This window comes from Balaenoptera musculus, chromosome 6, assembly GCF_009873245.2.
Source record: "Balaenoptera musculus isolate JJ_BM4_2016_0621 chromosome 6, mBalMus1.pri.v3, whole genome shotgun sequence".
NCBI classification, from domain to species: domain Eukaryota; kingdom Metazoa; phylum Chordata; class Mammalia; order Artiodactyla; family Balaenopteridae; genus Balaenoptera; species Balaenoptera musculus.
The window spans coordinates 14,950,276-14,959,812 of NC_045790.1; the positions used below are offsets into that span (position 1 = coordinate 14,950,276).

The 9,537-nt window shown below is 44.4% G+C and overlaps 1 protein-coding gene across 7 annotated transcripts in view; it reads left to right on the forward strand.

Annotated features, from left to right (window-relative positions):
* ENTPD4 (ectonucleoside triphosphate diphosphohydrolase 4) overlaps positions 1 to 5,943 on the forward strand; it is a 41,515-nt gene extending 35,572 nt beyond the window's left edge. For all 7 annotated transcript variants that reach the window (XM_036854926.1, XM_036854924.1, XM_036854925.1 and 4 more), the window contains 2 exons: positions 346 to 507; positions 1,692 to 5,943. In XM_036854926.1, coding sequence (XP_036710821.1) covers positions 346 to 507; positions 1,692 to 1,920 — 391 coding nt within the window. In that variant the 3' untranslated portion in view covers positions 1,921 to 5,943. The remainder of the gene's footprint in view (positions 1 to 345; positions 508 to 1,691) is intronic.
* The last annotated feature ends 3,594 nt before the right edge of the window (positions 5,944 to 9,537 follow it).

The window sequence follows — 9,537 nt, forward strand, 5'->3', positions numbered from 1 at the left end:
GAAACTGAGGTCCGGAGAAGGTGGAACTTGCTCAGTATTTATTCAGAACTGAATTGAGTAAGTGATGGAAGGCCTGAGGGGAAAAATCTCCCGCAGCCACGTATTAAATGACACGGAGGCCAAGCTTCATGAGCAAATTGATTTTAACAGGTGAATGGTGTGGGACAGAGGGCGTAAAGCAAGCACATCAGCTGGAGATGCGTACGGATGGTTTCGCCCTTGGAGCGCAGGCCTCATGAAGCCTGTGCACCCCCATTGTTCACAGAGGGCAAGGCCGACTCCGCGAACGTGCATTTGGACCCACCCAGTGACTCAGTCCCACTCACACGTTTGTGCTATTTGTAGGTATCAGTGCTTCAAATCCGCCTGGATGTTTGAGGTGTTCCACAGGGGCTTCTCATTTCCCGTCAACTACAAAAATTTAAAGACAGCTTTGCAAGTTTACGACAAGGAGGTTCAGTGGACCCTTGGAGCAATCCTCTACAGGACCCGCTTTTTACCCTTAAGGTATGGCTGGGCATTTGGTAACGAGAATCCAACAGAAGATGCTTCCCTGCATCCGAGGCATGGTGGGCGGTGGGGGTGGGTGTTTGGGGCGCTGTTAGCGCTGGCCGTGGGCGGAATGGGAGAGTCGGGGAGGTCTGACTTGGTCTCCCCACCAGAGCCTCCTCCCTTCCCAGCCCACCATCCCAGCAGAGGCGTCACAGAAGTGCTTATTCTCAGCTGCCTGTTCCCTAGCCCCTGCACAGAAGGGTCCATTCCAGGGCCCTTAACCCTTATGGCCTTGGACCCCTTCTCAAAATCTTGTTTTTAATGCATAATATAAACACATAGGTTATAGAGGAAACCATTGTATTGCAGTACATTTATCAAAATATTACAGAAGACAAATTTGTGATATAGTGATAAACGTTCTTCTTTATTAGCACCTTAAATAGCAAGACCTGGCAGCAGAATTCGTACTTCCTGTAAGTTCAGTGTAATGATGCCTGTTGATGATATTTTGAGGCATCTGCAAAACACCACAATGTGATGTAAAAGATCTGTGAGTTTCACTAGGAGCAGAGTCACTAGTTCTGCTGATACTATAGTAGCAATAGTTTTTTTGTCTGCATTCATGTTCAGTGAAAATACTGCATTACAACCAGAGATTGGTAACATAAGGATGCGCCTTTTTTCCCACTCAAGTTCACAGACTTAGCTGTCAGCTGACCCCCCCATAAGAACCCTGGTTCACTAACAAATGAGGTATTAGCTGTTTTTGTTTTTGTTTTTTCCCTTCATTTAATTAAGCATCTCCCAGCAGCACATTTAGCTGGGTTAACTGCAAAACTTGTGAGTAGTGGGTGTTACTGATGATGAACATGTGCTTTGATTCCACATTAGCTTCTGTGTATTAGTGAAACACTCACAGTGCTCACTTTCTCTGATTTTTGTTACCCAAATTATAATGCTGGTAACAGCTACAGACTTAAGAATACCCTTTCACACGTTATCATGTTCATACTTACAACCACCCTCTGCTGGGCCACATTATCCTACATTTTAGAGGAGGGGAAACTGAGTCTGGGAGACTGAGGTTACAGCTTCTGTCTGCAGAGCTGAGTCCCTCCCACCCGACCCTGCGCATCATTACATCACACTTCCCGCCTGCCTAGTTCTCACGTTTGCTCTTGTTCCCGTGTGGGCAGAGACATCCAGCAGGAGACCTTCCGGGCCAGCCACGCGCACTGGCGGGGCTTCTCCTTTGTGTACAACCACTACCTGTTCTCGGGCTGCTTCCTGGTGGTCCTGCTCGCCATCCTCCTCTACCTGCTGCGGCTGCGGCGCATCCACCGGCGGGCCCCGCGCAGTGGCTCGGCCACCGCCGTCTGGCTGGAGGATGGCCTTCCGTCCCAGAAGATCGCTGGTACTTTATGAACCGGAGTTCGAGCCCCAGAAAGACTCTAAAGGAAAAGCCATTTTTGCCTCAGGGTTTCTCCTCTTCATTCTCATTTGTTTTGTTTTTCCTTTCCCTTTTTGTTCCTTGAAACAAAACCAAAATCCACTGTTTGTAAACTCTGCTGTCCTAGAAGCATTGCATTTAGCCGTTCTGTGTCCAGCTTTAAGTTGCGGAATAGGGAAAAGGGAACATCACTTCATTTTTGCTGCATAGGATATCTGCCAAAAATTACTAAGATTTTTGGTTGTTCTCTAAGGTATATTTGATTTTAAACAGATGCACTTTAATATTGGAGGGAAACGGCAGGCTGTTCTCTGTCAGGGGAGGTGGGACCGAGGGGTGACGCTTTCACAGAACCAGAACACATACCAACTGGACTGATCATCCCCTTTTTCTCTCTGTCTTGAAAGCGCTAACCTAAAGAGGGAGATGTTTAGTTTTATTTATTGTTCAGGGCTGTTGCTGTTTGTTTTCTTTGCAGGTTTAGAAAATCAAAACTGTTTATATCCAAAATAGAGAGGTATAGGCACCAGGAGGTAACAGTTTTTAAAATTGACAGTGAAGAGACATGAAAAATGTGAAATGATGACCAGAGTGCTGTGTGTGTGTGAGGGTGAGAGTGCGTGTGCGTGTGTGTGTATGAAAACCACTGATGGGAGAGAGGGAGGGAGTGCAGGGCTTTCACTTTTAAAAGCACACACTTCAGAATGCACTGTTTCATTTCATTTAGAAAAATCATTCCCCGTTACCGTTACTTCTTCTGACCACAGGTCGTTACTTTCTTCATGCCATCTTTCAGCGGCCTTAGAACACTACGTTTTTGAGTTGGAAAATTCATAGTTCACTGGTTTCGGTGTTGTTAGAACTGGAGCTGGTGCTTGTCAACAGGCACATCCTTATTTCTCAGTAGTTCGTTTGTGCTTGTTTAATCGTGCTCCGGTTTCTTCCATCTTCAAGCTGGTATCCCCCTGCCCTCGTATTTCAGAGACCTAGCTTGACGGTCGCGGTTGAGGCGGTGCTGGCAGGGCCACTGTAAATCCAAATGAAGGGAAGAACTGAACACAGGAAATCAACTCACATTTTGAAGAAAACAAGTTTGACATTTTACACAAAAACCTAAAAAGGACAGCTGGATTGGCATGTATGAGATTAGTGGTTTTTCACCTATTCGTTTAGTTTAGAAGCTTTGGGAATTCTCATACATAGTTTTTTAGGCGATGTTCTTTGTGTGTGTGTGTGTGCGCACACACAAGCTGTTTCTTAACTCCAGAACAGCTAAATTTGTCTAGTTGGTAACAAACGTATATTTCGAGAATCATCAGCTACTTTTTTAAAAAATCAGTGATGAGAGAAAGAATTCAGGTTCTGAAGCCCTTATTTAATTTAGAAAAAATTTTTAGATTTTCATTTCGTCTATTACTTAAAAACGTGGCATACAGTATATTGATGACTTAAAATTACAAATTTATGAAAGAAATGCAAATCCTGTGATTCTGCTCTTCAAAGTGAATATTCTAACAACGGAAAAATTATTGGTAGAAAGTTTGCCTCTCAAATATAAAGAAAGAGGAGCTGTATGGTGGTATAGCATCTGATGTGTAGAGAGACTTGTTTCAGAGAAGATGGAGACAGATGTCTCTCGAAAAATCCAGCTTCTGAAATGCTGGTCTCCAGCTATTTAAATGCTTGGTCCCTGGTAAACACTGTTCCTTTTCAAGACGCAGCCACACACGAGCTGTGTCATGGGTACCCCAGGGGCATAGTGAGCTGGCGTGCTTCTCCTTGACTTCTTAAAGGAGGTTTGCCCTGTGGACTGTGGGTGGCATTAGTGGTGAAGAAGAAGTAAGTTTACATGTTAGCTTTTCTACCGCCAGCCATTTGGAGTAGTAAGGCCCTAACCTGCAGAATGAAAATTTTCCAATGCCTAGAATATGTGATTTGGCCTTTCAAATCAAGGCAAGGATAAGCTAGCATAGGCACAGATCTAAATAGGCCTAAATTAAGACCTCCTACGATAAATAGCCACTTTTTAAATAAAGAATGCTAACCTGGTCCAGCTCTGTACCATTTGGGGAGCACAGTACAGACCAGCATGGAGGATCCAAGCCGGAGCATCCATCTGCAAGGACCTAACTCACTCTCCAAAAGAAGTCCCCAAATTAGGGTTCCAAGGCCCAGTGGCCTTGTACTTTGCACAGTTCGGTGCCATGTCCCCTGCCAAAGAACTCCCGGAGCAGGCCTGGCAAACTTGCCCACAGGGAAAATCTAGGAGACACTCAAGCTAAGAATGGTTTTTCAATTTTTAAAGGGCCATTAAAGAAAAAAAAGTGACGGATACACAACAGAGACTGCATGTGGCCTGTAGAGCCTCAAATATTTACTAGGTGTCCCTTTACAGAAGACATCTGCTGACCCTGCATGGAGAGTCCCGTTCAAGAACAGATATACAGCCCCGTCCTCTTCATTCAGGAAGGTAGTTACCGCCCGTGAGCATGAAAAGAGGGGCAAGAGAAGTGACCAAACTTCAATCTCAAAATAGCTGTTTATGCACCAGAATTTCGCTTATCTTTTCCTCTAGATTCTTTCCAAGATCGATTTTCTAATAAACCAGGTAACATACTTCTCCTTCCCCCCGCCCAAGTTTAAAACATGCTGTTCAGGAGGGCTCCCAGTGTTGTGCTGAGATGTCTGCAGTCCTGAGGAGGGCTCAGTAGCTTCTCCCCGCCCTGCACCAGGGCCGAGAAGACGGCCAGGAACTTTCTCTCAGCGATGCAGGCGCAGGCTGGGGTGAGAGGCAAGCACCAGAGGGGCTTAGCTCAGGAACCAAAGAATATCAATTAAGGGCTGGCCAAGAAGGTGGTAAACTCTGAACACTTTTAGCAACAGAAAGCAAGAGAAATTGGACTGGTGGGAACTTGCTAAAAGCCTCGCAAAGAACAGTGTTCTGTGTTAATTCTTGGTGGCAAGACTCCTCCAGTAAACGCTTCTGTTCCATCGTCAGATCTGTGCTGCTCCTTTCTGAACCTCCAGAGGACGTTCTCGAAGATTTTACAATCCATTTAAAAGTACAAACAGACTGATCTGTACCGGTGGTTTCTGCCCATTTTCACCCTAAACTGCCGGCTTTCTGCAGCACTCCCCACCTCAGGGGCTGGGGAGACGCTTGCTCTCCCATTATCACAGCTGTGCACCCAGGAAGGCAAGCTCTAGATTAACCAGTGTTTAAATTTGAAACTCAGGCCTACATAGGATACTTTTCCTTCTGAGAAGCATGCACCACTTAGCAAGAAACTCCAACAGGCAAATGTGTTTTCCAAGCTTTTAATAAAAATCAGCTTTAGAATTTTGTGTGGTAACGTGCAATGCAGCAAAACTACCTAGGAGTAAATTATTTAGTTATTTATTTCTATTTCAGGGTTTTGTTTTTTATGATTTTTATTGATTTTCCCCTTGCGTAATGAATGATGTGACCAAGGAGAATTCTTTGTTCTGTTACTGAGATTATATTTTGCGTTTAGGAATTATACAAACTAAGGGAGCATCTTTAAATGTTTTTTATTTAAATGATGTTTTCCATTCAAAGAATAATTGTCTTCGGGAGATGGTTGTGGTGTCTATCACTTTCTATATTTGGCAACCTCACATTGCCACACTCCACACGGATGAGTGTCGAGAATAAAAAATTCATTCGGTGGCCCACAGACTCTGTGTGAGCTCGCTTTCTTGGGATTTAAAGAGATTTTTCTCTGATGTTTGAATCGTGTTACCTGTTAGAATGCTTAGTTGAACTTGAATCTACATTCAGTCAAATAAATTGTCTGAGTCTGCGCACTCCATGCCTTTGCTGTATCTGGCGTGTGTGTAGTGAAACTCTGCTGTGTGTGGGGCGGAAGGAGGGGTCCAGGCGTCCTGCAGCAGGGAAACCAAGTATCTCACAAGGAGAAATATATACCATGGTGTAATAGCAACCCCTTCATCAACAATAAAGGGCATTCTGAGACTATTGTTTATAAGGTTATCATTTTAAAGTACCCGTTAACTATATATATACGTACAAGGAAAAGAAAAGAAATTATCCAACCTTATGTATTTTGTCTTATAAATAGTAAAATCATTGCTGCCAGTTTTGCAATTAGATCTAAGCTTAAAGCCGTTGGCTTATTTCTAGAGAAACGTGAATCCCGTTGTTTGTGTTGCTAGCAACTGTTAGACGCTGCCCCTCTTCTTCAGCTATTTGAGAATATATAAATAGAGCTTTTCCTGCAGGAGGAAGGGCCTGAGCCATAACCTGAAAATAGATGATAGAGACAGATGGAAAGCGAAGGGGACTGGCTGTTAAGAACAACAAAAATAAAAGCAGGGGAGGTTCGGGGGAGGCAGAACCAAATGGGAATGTGGGTGTGTGGTGAGCGCAGGAGCGCGGAGCCCCAGCCTGTGACCACGGGAAGGAAAGAATAATAATGTTAAAAGAAAACCTGCTTAAATAATTTTTGAGGCAATGCAATAAATATATAGGCCTCTGTGTCTAAGGGTAAATACATTAAAATATACCAAAGGCATCTAAAGATGTCTACATTTTATTCCATTTCTTAGAGAAGAAGTTAAGTACCTGCTTTCAGTGGTTGCCCCTGTTAACAGATCCGCAAGGCAGCAGTTCTGGGTTTTGGTTTGTTTTTCATCTGTTTCCATTTGCGCCATGAGTCTGGAATGCACAAGTGGATCTTTTTTTTTTTTTTTTTTCCTGAGATCCCGAAATGCTAATAGTTTGCACAGAGGGGTTTGCGGTGCTCTCACTGGCCTGGGAGCAGGGAAGTGAACGTCGTCTCTGGCCGAGACAGACTGACTTCTCATGGAAAGTCATCAAAGACACAGGAGCACCCTTTACAAAGCCCAACGTGCAGGTTGGGGATTTGCCTGGAGCTGCGCGTCCCACCCGAGGAAACGCTACACCCCGAAGGGTCCTCCCAGCCCCGTCTCGTCTGGGAGCCTGATGGCCTCAGCCTGTGATCTGCTGCCTCTTAACAAAGGAGAGTTGATTGATCTGTTGCGTTTTCCTTTGTCCTCAGCAAGCTTAGCTCCCCCTCCTGCTTTCTGTTAACACTTCCATTGAGGCCGAAGAGCTTGCTTGGCCTTCCATCTCCGCCATCACCCTTGATCCTGTTTGGCAGGTGGATTGCATCTGGGCTCCAGACTTCACGGCCACTTAACCAGTTCTGTCAACAGCCCCGTTGTGTGTCAGAGACCCAAACAAGAAGCCCAAACAAGAAAGGCCGGCCTTAAGATTTCCACCCTGAGAAAACTGCTGAAAGCTTCTCACAGAACGTGGTGGTGATGAGCACAGAAGACGGGCTTCTTGTATAAACACAGAAACTCAACTCGAGGGAGGGAAAAGGAGATTTTTTTTTTTTTCTCCTGAAAAAAGGAGAAGGGGGAAAAGTTGCTCTGTGGCCAGGTCACCAGAAGACAGAGTGCATTCCTAATTCCCAGTGTGGGACGTACTCTTTCACTGTATTATTTCTGTAAAAGTCCCAGGCTGGATCTTCTCGCTGTCTTCCCAGGTTTATAATTGATAATTTTGATACCACCTTCCACCCTTTTCCTGACAATCAGAGTTTGAAGTGGGCCATTTTGGAAGGATTAATCATCCTCTTCTTGCCTGTGATTGCACATGACTTAAACTCCAGGAACCAGACTCAAGCACTTTCTCCTCCTAAAAGTCCATCTTCTCCACCTGGCACAAGCTTGATTTATTACCTAGATTTTAGATTCAAAAAGATTGAGTCACTTCAACGTTCAATGGGCTCCACCCAGCCTTGTAAAGTTCTTTATTTGGGTCATGGCAGCGAAACAGAATTTTCTGGAAGCTCCTGACCGTTCTCCATAACGTTCAAATTAAATTTTAAAATCCTCTTCAACCTTCTGTGGCCCTGTTGTCCATCGGTCTGTCTGTTCCATCCCTGAATCCCTTTGAACATGGATCACGACATTTATAACTAATCCAACAAAGAAAACACCACATAGCGCCCAGTGTTTCATAAATATCTGTAGTGTAATAAAAAAAAAGCTAGTTGCTTTGTCAAGTCACTAACTCTTTAGGTCCCGAGGGTTTGGGAAACACATATTTTACAAATCTTTTATTCTCAATCTTCTTTCTTCTTTCCACATGGCAGAGCTTTGTGCAGATTTAAAACCACGTGCAGTGTGGTGTGAAGGGTGAGGTGGAATCCCAGGCCTCTCTCTCTCTTCCCTCTCACCGTAAAGTTTGTTAAGGGAGTGAAGCATTTTAAAGCTTTATGTAGAAAAACTTAGGAGAACCAAATTTACTTCAAGTGGTTTCTGTACTTCTTAACCATTTAGTCTGGGGGAAAAAAAGGAAAAAGAACCCCCCAAATTAGGTATTGATGTGTAGAGGCAAAACAAGATGGGGATTTTCTCCAAGCCCAGCTTGGAGGAAATAATCTCTGTATATGATTTTATTCTAAGCATAGCTTCAGAATTTCCTTCTAAATTGTCCTAAAGTTAGTCACCTTTTAAACCCCAGCCCCAAAAGCACCAAATGCAAGGAGAGGGGAAGGATGGATTTAGCTGCATCAAAAGTAACAATTTCTGTTAACAGCCATCACAGTCAAAGCTAACAGGTGGCAAACCAAGACGGTATTTGCAGTGACTAAAATTGAAAAGGGATTAATATATGTTATGCAAGGTTTCTTGTAAATCAGCAAGAAAAAGGAAATCCAAAAGAAAAATGGGCTATGGGGGGAGTTCCCTGGCGGCCCAGTGGTTAGGACTCAGCTCTTTCACTGCCGGGGCCCCAGGTTCAATCAATCCCTGGTCAGGGAACTAAGATCCCGCAAGCCAAGTGGTACAGCCAAAAAAAAAAAAAGAAAAATGGTTTATGGGTGATCTACAGAAGGGTGAGCCTGAATGACTAACAAGAAGGAAGAAACTGAAGGAGCCAGAGATGTGCAAATGGAAATAAAGAGCTGCTACCTTGCGCCCCTGGAATTGACAAACTTCAAGTGTCGGCAGTGACGTGGGGACAGTCGCTTCAGTATTGCTGGTAGTGGTGGAAACTACTTCAGGCGCTCTGGGAAGCAAGGTGGCAGCACTTTAAAGTTAGCTGTGCACACGTCCAAGACCCAGCGTTCCCCAGAGACATTTCTACCTGGGTCCATGAGGGAACTCCAGGAGGACGCTCTCAGCAGTGTTATTTAAGTACAAGGTGGCAGGTGTGTGCTGTGAGCACTGTGCAGCGTTAGAAACAACTCGAGGTAAGTACAGCAGGGTGGATGGATCTTAAAGACAGTGCTGAATACTGAAGAAAGATACGAGATTGGTAGCATAACGCCATTTACGGAAATGGGAGGCCCACAACACTATATGTCTTACGAGGGTGTGCATGTTTCGACTATTATACATTGAAATGGATGTGATGGGGGACACAGATGGGCTACGAAAGGAGGACAGCAGATAAAACTGGTCTCCTTGTGAGGCAAGACTATACAATGGAGGAAAGACTGTCTCTCCAATAAATGGTGCTGGGAAAACTGGACAGCTACATGTTAAAAAAATGAAATTAGAACATTCTTTAACAC